The 17543-nt window shown below is 35.8% G+C and overlaps 1 protein-coding gene and 1 long non-coding RNA gene across 3 annotated transcripts in view; both read left to right on the top strand.

Annotated features, from left to right (window-relative positions):
• The first annotated feature begins 246 nt into the window (after positions 1 to 246).
• Positions 247 to 17543, top strand: part of adgra1b (adhesion G protein-coupled receptor A1b) — a 168783-nt gene continuing 151486 nt past the window's right edge. Inside the window, exons 1-2 of one of the 2 annotated variants that reach the window (XM_073920362.1) lie at positions 247 to 701; positions 14768 to 14839. In XM_073920362.1, the coding sequence (XP_073776463.1) occupies positions 493 to 701; positions 14768 to 14839 (281 nt within the window). In that variant the 5' untranslated portion in view covers positions 247 to 492. The remainder of the gene's footprint in view (positions 702 to 14767; positions 14840 to 17543) is intronic. The other variant, XM_073920363.1, reaches the window with a different exon arrangement.
• On the top strand, positions 5090 to 8378 carry LOC141377086 (uncharacterized). Its single transcript, XR_012389012.1, has 3 exons — positions 5090 to 7032; positions 7093 to 7615; positions 8364 to 8378. It is a non-coding gene; the product is annotated as an uncharacterized lncRNA (long non-coding RNA).

Below are 17543 nucleotides of genomic sequence, written 5' to 3'. Positions count from 1 at the left end.
TCTGAGATGAAGGACTTTAAAGCAGATGTTTGTTCATTCTTTACATTTTCTCCATATTTTGTGTATTAATTATTATTTTTGGCGCCCTGTGGCATTTTGGAATTCCAATAATATCACTGAGAGTTTATTTTCACTCTGGACTGTTGTCTTACTATAGCGAAGGCAGAGCTTATGAATAATAATCATCACTGGCATAATTAGCATTTTACATTCGTAGAAACTTCATTGATTGGCCAGCAGTCCATCAGTCAACCAATTAGAACCGCCAGCTGGGAGACCTCATTAATATTCATAAGACCGGACTGTCGTCTGGTCAGGCTGAACAGACGGTCGCGCGCGGAGGATGCAGAAGTTCTGAAACTCCCGCTAAACTCTGCTGAAGTGCCTCTGGATGGTTGTTTTAAATGGCTGACAGCTCTTTTCTGTGTTTATCCACTCTGAGATGAGCGATATCTTGATTCAGGAGTGGCTGGAAGTAACGTGAAGCGCGCGATGAGGCTGCTGCTCGTGCTCGCGCTGCTGTGCACGGCGCTCGCGGGTTCCCGATACTGCCCCGAGCTGATGATTGACAGCTGTCACTGCACGTCAGAGAGATCGAAGGAGTTCAGCCGGCAGAGGGTGCGCGTCAAGGTCGTGTGTGACGATGCGGACCTGATGGAAAGCATGCAGCCCAGCACTTTACCCAACACCACCGTTTCATTGTGAGTAACCCAACACTACTCTCTTGTGTATGGATATCTTATACTGAATGGAGTGTTCTCATGCTCACAAGGGAATGTTTAAAGCTGAAAGAGGTGTTTTTAAAGGGACAGTCCACTTTAAAATTACAATTAATCTTTATTTACTCTTTCTTGTTTCAACCCTTTATGGCAGGGGTGTCAAACTCAGTTCCTGGAGGGCCACAGCTCTGCACAGTTTAGTTCCAACCCTGCTCCAACACACTCACCTGTAGGTTTCAAACAAGCCTGAAGGACTTAGTAAGTTAGTTAGTTAGTTTGATCAGGTGTGTTTAATTAGGGTTGGAACTAAACTGTGCAGATCTGCTGCCCTCCAGGAACTGAGTTTGACATCCATGCTTTATGGATTTAATCTACAGAAGCCTGCTAGCATTTTTGCTTTTCTTTGGATAAAACGCTTCACACGTCATTACCTTGTTTGTGTTCTGACCACATATGCTAAGTTGAACACCATATCAATAAAAGTGTTCAGTCTTTTAAAAACACTGGTGATGTTTTGTAAACAAATTTCGGGAGGAGCATGCGCAGAACTTTCAGTATCGAATACATCATTGACAATTATCCCATCATCAAATCAGCTCTTGAACAACCCCTATATATACCAAAGCTGTCTTACCTGCAGCATCTCAAGACTTTAGCATCCCTCCACCACCCCGTCACCTCACCTCTTGCATTGCATTCCCAAGGGGGGCGTTCTGGGGCCGGGCTAGATACTTCGCTCGAATCCCAACTCCTCTTTGTTTCCTGATAAGGGGAATAACTCGAGCTGGGGTGTCTCCTCGAGCTCAGAGCCCTCCCCCCGGACAGCACGCCAAATATGCTTTATACTTAAACGAATGAAAGTGTGAACTCGTGAACTGTAATACACTGAGCCACTAAACATTGTTCAGGATGAAAACGCAAATTACTTCCAAACACTTCAGATATAGTCTGTGTTAGTAAATGCAAGACTATTGATGAACTCCAGCATAACACTGTACAGGGGCGGACTGGGACTAAACATCAGCCTCACCAGGCCACATTACCACACTGACACACAGCCATGCACGGACACGCACATTTACTACTTAGATTGGTGTAAAGATGGTGAAATAATATAAGCAGTGCCATATGTAATAGATCATTAAAGATTTAATGTATGTGACTAGAACAAAACATCTCATTTATAACAAATTTCTATATGCATTTTCTTTTCGGCTTAGTCCCTTTATTAAGCGGAATGAACCGCCAACTTATCCAGCATATGTTTTACGCAGTGGATGCCCTCCAAGCTGCAACCCATCACTTGGAAACCTCTGTAACCACGCATTCACAAACATGCACTATGGACAATTAAGCCTACCCAAATCACCACATTTGTTTGGACTTGTGAGGGAAACCAGGAGGAAACCAACATCAACATGCAAACTCCACTCAGAAACACCAACTGACCCAGCTGAGGCTCGAAATAGTGACCTTCTTGTGCCACTGCGCTGCCCCCTTTCGAGACTATTTCATTTAATTTTATGCATTTGGCAGCGTCTGATTTTAGAGACTTATTTTTTGCTTTCTCTGAGCTTTTTGTCACTGCCTTTCCTTTTTTATGGTCCATCTCTGACAATTAGCTTGTTTGGAGCTTTGTTTGACATTCCTGCCAGATTTTGATTACGTCCGGTTTACCTCTGATTGGGTCGGCCCATCTCAAAACCATACGGTCGTTGCGGATTGGGCCAATGCTTAACATTTATTATTATCATTACTATTATTACTTGCAAGAGATAAAAGCTGCCTGCATGTAAAATTAATACATATAAAAAATTTTTTTTTTAAATTGCGGCCCACATTTAAAAAATGGTCCGGCCCCTCTGGCATTTTCCAGAATGGCCAGATGGCCAGTCCGCCCCTGACACTGTATGACAACGCCTCAGACGACAGTTCAAGTATTTTCAAGAATAATAACTGCACTCACCTGGGAAATGGAGGCCTCTTGAACAGTTTGTGAGCACAATGAAGTGCACACAGCATGCCATATCATCTGATAATTGTAGGAAATAATCCCAAAAGGCAACCCCAGGTAAAAAAAAAAAAAGCACTAAAATACACTTATTTAAGTATACTTAGTACACTTTTCAGTAATGTACTAAAAGTGCTCTATTTTCGCACTCTAATCTTGTACTTAATGTACTAAAAGATAGTATTAAGTACATGTTAAGATAAACTTAATACCATCTAAGTGTACTCAACTGTGCTATTATGAGACACCCTGAAACTGAACTAAAATGTGCTTTTAACATACCATATCTGTATTTTAAAAATATATATATTTAGTTACAACTAGAAATACACTTGAACTCTGATTTTAAACATTTAAATATATTTATGACTCATTTAAGGTATAATAGTTTAATATATTAAAAGAATATACAAATTGTAAAAAAAAAAAAAAGTGTGCTAAATACAGTATCAAAAGTTTTCCCAGAGATGGGTTGCGGCTGGAAGGGCATCCGCTGCATATAAGCTTGCTGGATAAGTTGGCGGTTCATTCCGCTGTGGCGACCCCAGATTATTAAAAGGACAAAGCCGACAAGAAAATGAATGAATAATGTATTTAAAGTGCTCTATTTTCCCAAATAATTTTGTATTTAATGTACTTAAAATTAGTATTAAGTACATTTTAAGATAAACTTAAGTACATCTAAGTGTACTCAACTGTGCTATTATGAGACACCATGAAGCTGATCTAAAATGTGCTTTTGACATACTAAACATTTATTTAAAGAATATATTTTGAAGGGATTCTGTGTGTACAAAGAAAACAGCATTTGAGCTTCATCAAAACACTTGAATCTTTCTGTGCAATAAACCACACATCCAAAAATACCTTATGGGAGGAACAAAAACTGAGAACACAGAAATATAAATAAGATGCAACATTACAGCACATATGTGAAATGTAAAGACATTTTGGGGAAATGTACTTCTACTACTGAAGAAGACTTTATTCTCTCTGTGTGAAGTATTTTCTAAGTGTAAAGCAGTTAATTTTCTCTTCTCTAAATGTATGTAGTGTTTGCAGCAAACATGCCAGCATGTGTTAAAAACACTGTGTAAGATGAGTACGCTTGTACAGGAGCAACACTCGGAGAAAGCTCTGCTGAAGAATGATTGTGTAGAATAACTGAATATGTAAAGCACTGATTATATATGTTAAATGCTTGTATGAAGCTATATGTGTCAGAAGCTAGAGTGACTAACATGTTATCAAGTGATTATCCTATCATGACAATGTGTGTAAACACTTAGTTATTTTGCATCTATGCTCTGGTGTCAAAACAGTTGCTGACGTAGACCTGTAACATCTCTGTTGACATGAGCTAGTAGGCTGAGAGTCAAGAATAGCAGGACCCCTTAGACTAGAAACCTATTCAAAAATGGTCAAGAGTTAAAACAAGACACCTAGGGGTGTGGAAAATAACCTGTATAAAGATTGTGGAAAACACCGAGACTTTAGAAGGAGCAGGAGAGACTTTGGAAAGAGAGAATCAGAGATAGGAATTGTCCTGGAGAGAATGCTCTGGGGTCTGCTCTGCTCGGCTCTTTCTCGGCTTTATAATGGAGAATAAAGTCTATTTTCTGATATTCAAAACCTCCGGTCTGATCATTTCTAATTGATAAAGCCTGGTTTATACTTCTGCGTCAAGTGACCGGCGTAACCCATGGTGCAGGCAACGCGTGCAGCTGTGCATTTATACTTCTGCGCGCTGTCTCTGTTGGTCTGCATTAACACTTCCGAAACGCTAGTGGGCAGTGAGGTGTAAATGTTCCTCTGTGTCGAGTTTCTTCGCTGCTGTTTTGTTTTCCTGAATGCTTCCTGGATGTAAAGGTGGCTCAAACTCGCTCATTTTGAGGCAGGAACAGGCGGACGTGCAGCAACTTTAACTATGAGGTAAACACCAAACAAAACTTTCCATCCGGAGCTCCTTCACGGGACTCCACACTTGTACACAATCGCTACATTGGGTTCGTGCCATTCGCTCGGCTCTCGGTCCCGCCCAGACTTGTCAGCGATACCAAGCCGACTAATCACAGAGCTTGCGCTACGCGTTCTTGCGACGTGTAGTTACATTTTTTGAGAGGTGCACGTCAACGACGGCCACAGCGAAGGGCTATGTGTCAGCGCCGTAGCATACGCCGGTGTTTGACGCAGAAGTATAAATCAGCCTTAAGAAGTCGAATTACGACACTACAATACATTACTAATAGATTTTTAATAAAGTCAATTTAATATAAACTTAAAATTACCACACTCAAAATCAATTTAAGTGTTAGTGATGATAGTGCGTTCACATTAAGTGTACTTAAGTACAACTTTTGGGAAAATGTACTTCTACTACAATACATTACTAATAGATTTTTTATACATTAACTTATTTTAAACTTAGGATTAGTATGTAAACAGTGTACTAAAAATCAACTAATGTTTAAAGCATTTAAAGCACACTTTTGAAAAACACACTACTAAAACTCTTCTGGATGTTTTGTCTGTAGTGTACTTTATTGTAGTACACTAAAATTTATTTAAGTATTACTGGTATTTAGTATACTTTTGTCAAGTGTACTAAAGTCCTACTGAAGTATAAACACTTTTAATTAGTATATTTATAGTGTAAAACCATCAAACTTTTATTTAACACAAAAAAATAACAATGTACTAAAAATGTATTCTCGGGTATTTAAGTGTATTTTAATTGCATTTAATTATATATTTTCACCTGGGACTGACTGTAAAGCCACATAAAACAAAACAAAGATGTGATGAATATGCCGAGTTCAGTGGCTAATCAGCCGGAATCAGCTGAGGTGATGAGACGGCAAGCAGCAAGACTTAAATGCCACGTAAGTGGCCACCCCCTTAATTATGCAGACTTAATATAAATGATTTATAAAAAAAAAAAAAACACCCCCTCACAGTTGTCATGAAGGCTAATATTAGCTATATACACCAAAACCAAAATGTATACCTGACTGTAAGCATGTATTCAGCAGCTGTTATATTGGCCAATTTAGCATTGCAGTCAGTGAACATTTAGAGATACTGGAGCCGGCCCCCAGAGGCCAGTCGATGAATTGCAGTTTCAGTTACTTCTGTTTTAGCTTACAAGGATGTTGCCAGAAACTACAGTGAAATACTTAAAAACACTCAGGTGGAGTTAAAAAGTTTGAATTAAATCCTTTACCTCAGGGATTTATTTCATCCTTTAGTTAAATTACTGAAGGACTTTAATGCACAGTTCTCTGTGTAATCAGCACATGTTGTGTGTATCGCCTCTTCTTGTTGAATCGCTGAATGCCTCCTCAAAAGCGTCTGCTGGATGTAAATGTAATCGACTGTAGAGTGCTGATCATGTGATTGTGTGTTAATATTAGTCCGACTGTTTCGCTTCTGTTTTGTCAGGAAGTCTTTTTCCTGCTGTAGGAAGCGTGACATTCATAATTCTGCCCTGACTTCCCTCGTCCCACTTTTGTTTCGCAGTAGAGGATAAATAAACAGCACCGGAGCGTCACACACTCCTACAATACACACTTCTGTTAGGACGTCTAACGCAGCTCTCGATATCCCTCAGCCATTGTTCCTCTATTACACAACAGACAGAGCGGATATGCTGATGTTTAATTCATACATATCCTCTTTATATGGATGCATTTAATTGAATTTAATCCTCTTTTTCAGTCTGTAGGGTTGTTGGTTTTCTGTATTTTTAATTTGTTTCTTTTCATTAATCAATATATGTAAACAATTGCATTAATACCTTGATGATTACAGGCTCTGCATTAAATATCACTACAGAATCCCGGACGAGCCCCCATGTTACAGCTGCCTCTTCAGCTGCAACAAAACGGTGGACCAGACGCAACCATCACAGGCAAAATAACAGTTATTTTACCATAACAATCACATAAATAATAGAAAGTAAACGAAAAGAGGAGTCAGGGCCAAAATGGGACGGTCAACGCAGCTTACCCGAACTCCATGCCAGTTAATATTCATGATAATTATAACGCTGCTTCACCTGTATGCTAATCTGAAAATAGGGGCACGCCTTAGAATGTTCATTAGCCAATCAGAATCAAGCATTCAGCAGACCTCAAACTGTTTACAATACAAAACAATTTATTCTAAACATGTTTCATTTAGTTTATTAAATATAAACGCACCTTTAACTTTAAAAAAGATGACGATGATGATGATGATGAAGATGATGATAAAGATGAAGATGATAGTTATGATTATGATGATAAAAAGATGATGATAATGGTGATGATTATGAGGATGATGATGATGATGTTTATGAAGATCATGATGATGATGAGGAAGATGATGGTTATGACGATGATGATGATGATGATGAAAATGAAGATGATGGTTTTGATGATGATGATGATGATAAATTTGATGATGATGATGAAGAAGATTTGGTCAAGATAATGGTAATGGTGATGAGGATGATGTTGGATGTTATGATGAAGGTGATAAATATGATGTTGATGATGATGAAGATGATGGTTATGATGATAAAAAGATGAGGATGATAATGTAGATGATGAAGATGATGGTAACGATGATGGTGAGGAGGATTATGTTGAATGTTATGATGATGAAGATGATAAATATGATGATGAGGATGATGATGAAGAAGATGATGGGAATGAAGATTATGATGATGAGGATAAAGATGATGATGATGAAGATGAGGATGAAAATAAGGATTAAGATGGTGATGATAAGGATGAAGAAGAAGATTGTAATGGTGAGGATGATGATGATGAAGGTTATAATGATGAAGATGAGGATGATAATGATAAAGATTAAGATGATGATTATGTTGATGAAGGTGAAGGTGAGGATAATTAAGATGATGATAAAATGAAGATGAAGATTATTATTATGAAGAAGATGATGATAATGATGATGGTGGTGGTGATGTTTAGGATGAAGATGATGGTTATGATGATGATGATGAAGAAGAAGAAAGTTATGAGAAGGAAGATGATGGTGATGAGGATAAAAAAGATGATGAAGATTATGTAAATGATCAAGATGGAAATGAAGATGAGGATGAAAATAAGGATGAAGATGTTGATGATGATGTTGATGAGGATAATAAAAACGATGATGAAGGAAATAATGATGAAGATGAGGATGATAATGATAAAGATTAAGATGATGACCGCGATGATGATGTTGATGAAGGTGAGGATGATAAAGATGGTGATGACAAGATGATGATGATGATGATGAAAAGATGAAGGTTATAACGATGAAGATGATCACGATGATGATGATGATGAAGGTGGTAATGAAGATGCGGATGATAAGGATGAAGATGAAGATTATAATGATAAGGATGAAGATGAAGATGAGGATGATTAGGGTAAAGATTGAGAAAATTATGACCAAGAGGATGATGGTGATGAGCATTATGAAGATTATAATGATGATGATGGGGATTATCAAGATGATGATGAAGATGAGGATGAACCTGATAAAGATGATGTTGAGGAAGATGATAAGATGAAGGTTATTATCAAAATGATGATGATGATGATCAAGAGGAGGATGATGATGACCAAGATGTTGATGATAAGATGAAGGTTATAATGTGGATGATGATGATGATGATGATGAAGATGACAGTTATAATGATGAAAAGGATAATGAAGGTTATAATGATGATGTTGATGAAGGTTATAATGATAAAGATGTAGATGATGGTCAAGATGATGATGAAGGTTATAATGATGAAGATGATCAAGATGATGATGATGATGAAGAATGTTCATGACAACTAGAATATTCATGAATGTTCAATGATAATTAGAATGTTCATCAGCCAATCAGAATAGAGCATTCAGCAGACCTGAAGCTGTGTAAAGCAGTGGTTCTTAATCGCCAAATAATGAAATAAACAAATAACACTTTTAATCCTTTGTGTATTATAACATCGATATGATCAGCATTGGCTGTTTTGTGAAGCGTATCACAGCGCTGTGCTTAGAGTGTTTATTTTAGTGCAATGTGTCATAAACTGTTAAAAATCAGTTTCCGAATTCTGAAGCGTGATTTGACTGACATGAAAAGTGGCCAATCACAGTCGACCTTGTCAAGTGTTGCGTGAAACGTAAGGGCGGGACAGAGGCTTTCTGAGTTGCAGAGACAGAAAAAACAACTTAAAAACAAATGTTTTGTTGGAATAATGCTTCTCGGATGTTTTCACTGCAGAGATGTCTAGCAGAGTAATTATACCGCGGACATATTTCCTGCCTATTTGATTATCTACATGCACGTTTCGCTCTCCGACAGTGAGTCGACTCGCCTCTGACCTGTCACTCCTCTAAATACAGTCTGAATGGCGGCGCGGGAATGAAGGTATTGCGCAATTACTCATATCTGCAAATGCGGCGAGTGCTTTATTTTAACACAAGAGCGCATTCATGTACGCAAACCCCTAAAACAGATATGCGAGCTCTTAAATAGGCATTTTTAAAATGAACTGCAAGTGCTCTCATGATCGCGTGTGTGCTCAGATTGAATACAATCGCGATCCCTCCACTATTAAAGTAGACATTATTTATCTTTGCTCCTTTACTAAATTTAGTTAAAAGTATTCAAAGTTATCAAGTATTTAGAATTAGATTGATGCATGATCGATGACAATGCTAATGGTCTTCTTATTTGGCTGTATTGTGAAGTAAAACTTGCTTTTAGCAAAGGTGGAACTTTTTTATTTCTTTACGACAAAATAATTATGCTGGAAATGTTTCTGTGTGAGGTATTTGTGTGATTTATATATTTAGCTGTATAGCTGTCTTAAAGCATTACAGGTCACAGCAATCCGTTGTTGATTATTGTTTATTTGTCCAAATTAACAATAAGGCTCTTAAAGCACTGCTTTGATAAATGTATTGTTATCATATTTCAAACACCTCAAGTAAAATGAAGTCATTTGTTTAATTGTTTTTTTTTTTTACTGAAAGTGTACTTGTATTTTTTGTAAAGTTTTTATTTTAGTTTAAGATCAAGTGTAAAATAAAATCTACATGTGATGTACAGCTTTTTAAAAAACAAATTTGTCATATTGTAAAGAAAAATAGTGTAAAATATGTAAATTAAAGGCCAAATTAAAATATTTTCATCATATACTTTAATTAAACCTTTCAAAGCTTGAAAATATTGTTAAAAAATGGGCAAAAATTGTCTCTGTGGCCTTAAAGATTGTGTGGTAGTTTTGCCAGTGCTATTGAAAAAGATTAATTGTCATGAAAGGATGGACCATACTTCCTTTGTTAGTGTAAATTCCTTTACATGTAGCTTTAAAATTTAATCAATTAAACCATTCAATCAGGTTTACACTTAAAAAAAGTGATTTCATAATGAAAATCTGATTTTTTTCAAAAGTAACCAACTAGTACTCATTAAAAGAGTACTTTGTACTTTTACCTAATATTAGTATTATTTACTAAAATTTATGTTATTTTAGCAGTGTATTTTTACTTGAGTACAAGAAAGATTTCACAAGCATTTAGTGCAGGTTTATTATATTATTAATATATGATTACTACTACTAATAATAATAATTATTATTATTATTATTAATGCTTTTTATTTGTATTAATTACTTTGGATTGTTTTATGGGTTGCTGAGAATACATTTCAAGTCTTCAATACATAGCATGTCAGTCTTGAAAATAAAAAATAAATAGGTGCTGGAGAAAGTGCTTAAAATTCCTTGATTTTCATTAGGCTGTGCCTGTATGATAAGTGCATTTAACATATATTTGTCAGAAATCAAGATTTGTCAGATTGTTTATGAATATTACATATAGCCAATATTTATGAGGTCCAAGCAACATTTCCAGCTTTTGATGAATAGGCTACTATGAATACTTTTAGATTTAAGAGCAGCAGTTTTCTTTTTACTTTTTAAGAACAATCCCATTTTTTTAATGAACTTTTAAAAGCACATTTCAATTTAAACATGTTTTTTTTTTAATCTGCAAGCTGTTAATGTTCAGACCATTTAAAATGTTTAAAGTGACTGACAATAATACATATTCTTAATGATAGGAATTAATCTGCCTCGTTTTTAAACTGTGCACAGCTTAATTAGGCCTATTTTTTAATACTGGTCATTATGGTGGTACTTGGAGAGACAATTTTTTTCTAAGGTGGTACTTGGTGAAAAAAGTTTGAGAACCACTGGTGTAAAGCATTGAAGAGCTGCATCCAGAGCTGTGTGTGTGTGTGTGTGTGTGTAATATAGTTGTGCTGCAGCTATGAGTTAAGATGAACAGCAGTGAGTCAGTCAGAATGTCAGGAATGTGTGTGTGTGTGTGTTTGTGCGTGTGTGCGCGCGTCTGCAGCGTCTGCGAATGTTCAGAAAGGAAAACAGTGCGTCTGCCAAAGAGAGGCTGATCCTGAACTCCCTCTCAGAGCAGTCAGAGCTCAGATTATTAAAGTGTCCCGAGACGGCGGCCGGCCGCGCTCATAAACACCATAAAACAGCTTCTGTCTGCAGCGCTGATCTGTCAAACTCCACATGACCTGCACACCACACGCTGAGCTGAGCTGAGCTGACCTGCTGCTCCTCACTCAGCTCACTCAGGACAGCCATGATCAGTGATGATGAGCAGTTACAGCAGCGCCCAAAACTACTGCAGGGTTCAGTCATAATCCAGCCAGCGCTGCGTAACAGCAACCCAGCATGTTATGTGGACTACAATTGCATAGTGACAGTGTGTGTGTGTGTGTGTGTGTATTCATCACTGATTCACACGTGCAGTATTAACTCTTCGCTGCGGCTGCTGAACTGAAGCTGTTCTCCACCCGCCCTGCACCGCTCTATTATTATAAGAGCGACAGAATAAAAATATGCTGCACAGCCACCAATCACAGCCTGCAGATCACAATCTCAACTCTTACACACACACACACACACACACACACACACACACACACACACAGCGCTGCTGTCCACGCTCACTGCAGTCCCACTGTTGATCTATAATATCAGCTTACCAGGAACAGCTAACCAAAATAACATCTTACACATGGAGGAGTGCTGACCCTGCACACACACACACACACACACACACACACACACACACATGAGGAGGAGGAGGAGGAACAATGTGTATGGAGTCTGAAGGACACGGCCAACGACACCACACACACACACACAAGCTCACTCTTTTTTCTCTCTCATACACACACACTTTCTCATACACACGCTCATGCTCTCACACACACAAGCTCACTCTTTTTTCTCTCTCATACACACACACTTTCTCATACACACGCTCATGCTCTCACACACACACACACTCACTCTTTTTTTCTCTCTCATACACACACACTTTCTCATACACACGCTCATGCTCTCACACACACACACACTCACTCTTTTTTTCTCTCTCTCTCTCTCTCACACACACTTTCACATACACTCACTCTCACTCACTCACACACACATAACACACTCTCTCTCTCTTACACACACACTCACTCTTTTACTCTCTCTCTCTCATTCACACACTCACTCTCTCACACACACTTTCTCATACACACGCTCACTCTTTTTCTCTTTCTCTCATACTTAAACGCACACACACACACACACACACACACACACACACTCTTGCACTTTTACAGACGCATAAGCTCATCTTTTGTTTCTAACACATTGTGATTGATCTGTTGAGGTAATTCTACAGTCGCTATGGTAACACAACAACTACAGTAATTAATCTGTTGAGGTAATTCTACAGTCGCTATGGTAACACAACTACAGAGATCGATCTGTTTAGGTGATTCTATAGTTGCTATGGTAACACAACTACAGAGATTGATCTGTTTAGGTGATTCTACAGTCGCTATGGTAACACAACTACAGCAATTAATCTGTTGACATGATTTTATAGTCGCTATGGTTACACAACAACTACAGTAATTAATCTGTTGACGTGATTTTACAGCTGCTATGGTAACACAACTATAGTAACGTAAACAAATGACCAAATACTGTAGTTTCTACAGCTATAGGGTGTATTATACTTCAATACACCACAGATTACTGTAGTCAAAGTATACTCTAGTATTTCTTACAGTTGGTCAGTTCACTATAGTTTATACTACAGTATGATGCATTATGCATTAGCAAAGAATTGTAAATACTATAATATATACACTTTACTATAGTTTGGCTTAAAACACTGTAGTATTGGCATTTTTTATGTGGGTAGACCAGGGTGCCCAAACTTTTTTGTATAAAGGGCTTAAAACCACATGTCAATATGAGCCATGGACCGAAGGTAAATCTACCAAATTGTATTACTGAAAAATTGCATTGGGTAATTTCCTAATTTATTTTATAACATCAACACAAATAAATAGAAAACATTACTGATCATATTAACTCATGCAGTATAACTTATAACATGATAACTCATAGCAATAAATACACAACAGTGGAGGTCAATGCTGAATACACTAGTCAAGCAGTATCTGCCTGGCTCTGAGTTGCTCACTAAAGTCTCTGCGTTGCTCTCCATCCATCAGGTGTGAACACTTCAACTAAATCTGATTCATTTACAATATTCATTTGAAACAGTTATCTTCAATTAGCCTTTAACAATAAACCAAGCAAACAAAAGATTACGTTAGATATGAAAACACAATCTCTAAACAGTCCCCATCATCCTCCCTCTCTTTCAGAGAAGCCCAAACTACGCCCTGCAGACCAAAGTTGGCCCATGGTAACTTTCAATGTGGCCCACAGGCCCTACTCTGGGTTTACAATTTACACTTTACACATATGAAGTATGTTTAGGGGTTGTATAGCTGGACAAGAGTGTGTCATCATAACCTTTAGCTGCTGCTATAATCACACACACACACACACACACAGAGGCTGTACTGAGAGATCATGTGCTGTGTTGGTGTGTGAAGGACAGTGTTTAATGTGTGCTGTGTTCTGTGGCTCTGCTTCTGCTGGAGCTCATCATTGGTCTCCTACATGTAAAGCTGGAGGGACACTGGAGCTCTGGCCCGCACTGTTTACATCAGCTACAGTTATGTTTTGCCTGCCATTTCCTGGAGGATACACAGAAGCCTGAGACCCGTGTGTGTGCGCACATTTATGTGTGTTAAAATCTGTGTGTGTGTGTGTTTGTGTGAAAATGTGCATGCTTGTGTGTGTATCTGTGTGTGTGCACATTTATGTGTGTTAAAATTGATGTGTGCGTGTTTGTGTGTGTGAAAATGTGCATGCTTGTGTGTGTATCTGTGTGTGTACACATTTATGTGCGTTAAAATCTACTTGTGTGTGTGTGTTTGTGCAAAAATGTGCATGCTTGTGTGTGTGTGCACATGTATGTGTGTTAAAATTGAAGTGTGTGTGTGTGTGTGTTTTTGTTTGAAAATGTGCATGCTTGTGTTTGTGTGTGTGTGTGTGTGTGTGCACATGTATGTGTGTTAAAATTGACGTGTGTGTGTGTGTGTGTGTGTGTGCAAAATGCATGTGTGCACACACTCCATCATGCATACAGATACACACATACACACTTCAGCACACACCCCAAATACATATACACACACACACTTTAACATACACATACCCCAAACAAACACACATATACGCACACACCTCCTCACACATAGACGCACACACACAAACACACACCCCAAACACTTATGCAGATGCACACACAATACACACAATCCACACTCCATCACACACACGCACACACATACACACTTCAACATACACATACCCCATACAAACCACACAAACACACACACACACACACACACACACACTCTTGTGCTGCTGTTTTCCTCCACAGATATTCAGCAGTGTTGATTTACAGCTCATAAATCTCCGTCGGGCTGTAAAGATGACACTGTGTGTGTGTGTGTTTAAATCCTCTGCTATTCTACTGTATTTACGGCTGTGTTTGTGTGTGTGTGTGTGTGTGTTTGTGTGCGTCTGCAGGATCCTGAGCAACAATAAGATCTCACTGTTGCAGAATAACTCTTTCCTCGGTCTGAGAGCTCTGGAGAAACTGTGAGTATCCTTAACACACACTAAGCATTGCACACCACACACACTCCTGTCAGAAACACACACCTCAACATACACGCTGGGAGTCTGCATGCAGTGTTTTGTTGTCCGTGAGGCTGAAATGTTTATAGCAGTCCTGTAAATCAGTCATCAGATACACTGACATAGTGTTCAAACTGTGCCTGGGGTCTTTGGCAGAGCCCACTTCTGTTTTCTACAGTGGGGAGGGGGTCGCTTTGGTCTTGAGAGTCCCCTGTCACAGTGTAGGCTGTATAAGTCACAGCATCCCTGTCCTTAAAAATGAATATATAAACCAAAAATATATAAATATAAAGCAGATATTTATATATAATAGCTGTAACTAAAATTGCAAAGTAATTCGGTTCACTTTCCCACTAAAAAACCCGGATCCTCGAGCCTGGGGCTCCTCCCGTTTGCTGGGCGAGAGGGGAGTTTGAGCTCTGGTAGATCTTGAGAAGAGAAGAGCTGATGACAGAATATGATTGCTATGAAGAGATATGCTGCTGAATAAGAGTTTGACCATATGCAGGCCTGTAGCCAGCCTGGTGAAAAGGGTGGTTCTTTTTTAAAAAGTGGACCTTTTAGCAGTTTTACACCTCAGTTTCTATTTAACTGTGTGATTTAAATGTGCATTTTAGTGACGATTTTGCAGGATTAGCTAGTAAGATGTCATCATAACCACACTTTTTGATGTAATAAAAATATTTCCTAAAAAATTGCAATAAAAAATAATTAAAACAAGACCAGACATTCAAATATAAGTTTATTACATCATATATCATTAGGGAAAATAGAAATCTGTTAAAGTTTTAAAGTAAAAAAAACAGTAGCCTACTGTCATTTATTAGACAAAAACAAACTAGCCAGCACATTCAACTGTCCTCAGTCACAATTTAAATGAAAAAATAATCATTAAAACATAATAATAATAATAATAATAATAGATATAATAATGATAATAATAATAATAATAATAATGATGATGATGATGATGATGATAATAATAATAATAATAATAATAATAATAGATATAATAATGATGATGATGATAATAATAATAATAGATATAATAATGATAATAATAATAATAATAATAATAATGATGATGATGATAATAATAATAAAAGATATAATAATGATAATAATAATAATAATAATAATGATGATGATGATAATAATAATATTAGATATAATAATGATAATAATAATAATAATAAAAATAATGATGATGATGATAATAATAATAATAGATATAATAATGATAATAATAATAATGATAATAATAATAATAAGTAATAGTTATAATAATAATTATAATAATAATAATATTAATAAAAGTAATAGTTATAATAATAATGATAATAATAATAATAATAGATATAATAATGATAATAATAATAATAATAATATAATGATAATGATGATGATAATAATAATAATAGATATAATAATGATAATAATAATAATAATGATATAATGATAATGATGATAATAATAATAATATTAATGATAATAATAATAATATTAATGATAATAATAATAATAAGTAATAGTTATAATAATAATAATAATAGTAATAATAATAATAATAATAAAAGTAATAGTTATAATAATAATAATAATAATAATAATAATAGTAATAATAATAATAATAATAAAAGTAATAGTTATAATAATAATAATAATAATAAAAAAATAATAAAAAAATAATAAAAGTAATAGCTATAATAATAATAATAACAATAATAATAATAATAATAATAGTAATAATAATAATAATAATAATAAAAGTAATAGTTATAATAATAATAATAATAAAAAAAATAATAATAAAAAAAATTATAAAAGTAATAGCTATAATAATAATAATAATAATAACAATAATAATAATAATAATAGTAATAATAATAGTAATTATAACAATAATAATAGTAGTAACAATAATAATAATAATAATAATAATCATTACTAGTAGTAGTCACGTGAGTAGTAGTAGTCATTATTGTGACTTTGAGGCTCTATGGGATTCGAATTACGGGCCCAAAATTACACTTTATTACAATATACAGTTGAAGATTTATTAGCCCTCCTGAATTATTAGCCCCTCTGTTTATTTTTCCCCCAATTTCTGTTTAACGGAGGGAAGATTGTTTTCAACACATTTCTAATCATAATAGTGTTAATAACTCATCTCTAATAACTGATTTATTTTCTTATTGTCATGATGACAGTAAATAATATTAGACTAGATATTCTTCAAGACACTTCTATACAGCTTAAAGTGACATTTAAAGGCTTCACTAGGTTAATTAGGGTAACTAGGCAGGTTAGGGGAATTAGGCAAGTTATTGTATGATGATGGTTTGTTCTGTAGACTGTCGGAAACAAAAAATCTAGCTTAAAGTGGCTAATAATTTTGTCCCTAAAATGTTTTTTTTTAATTTAAAAACTTTTATTCTAGTTGAAATAAAACAAATAAGACTTTCTCCAGAAGAACAAATATTATCAGACATACTGTGAACATTTCCTTGCTCTGTTAAACATATTTTGAAAAATATTTTGAATAGAAAAATTCAAAGGGGGGCAAATAATTCTGACTTCAACAATATATTGAATATAAATGTATTCTATTAATTTATATATATATATATATATATATATATATATATATATATATATATATATA

This window comes from Danio rerio, chromosome 13, assembly GCF_049306965.1.
Source record: "Danio rerio strain Tuebingen ecotype United States chromosome 13, GRCz12tu, whole genome shotgun sequence".
Lineage (NCBI taxonomy): Eukaryota > Metazoa > Chordata > Actinopteri > Cypriniformes > Danionidae > Danio > Danio rerio.
Note: the sequence above shows the minus strand (reverse complement) of the source record. Positions and strands in the feature narration are given on the sequence as shown.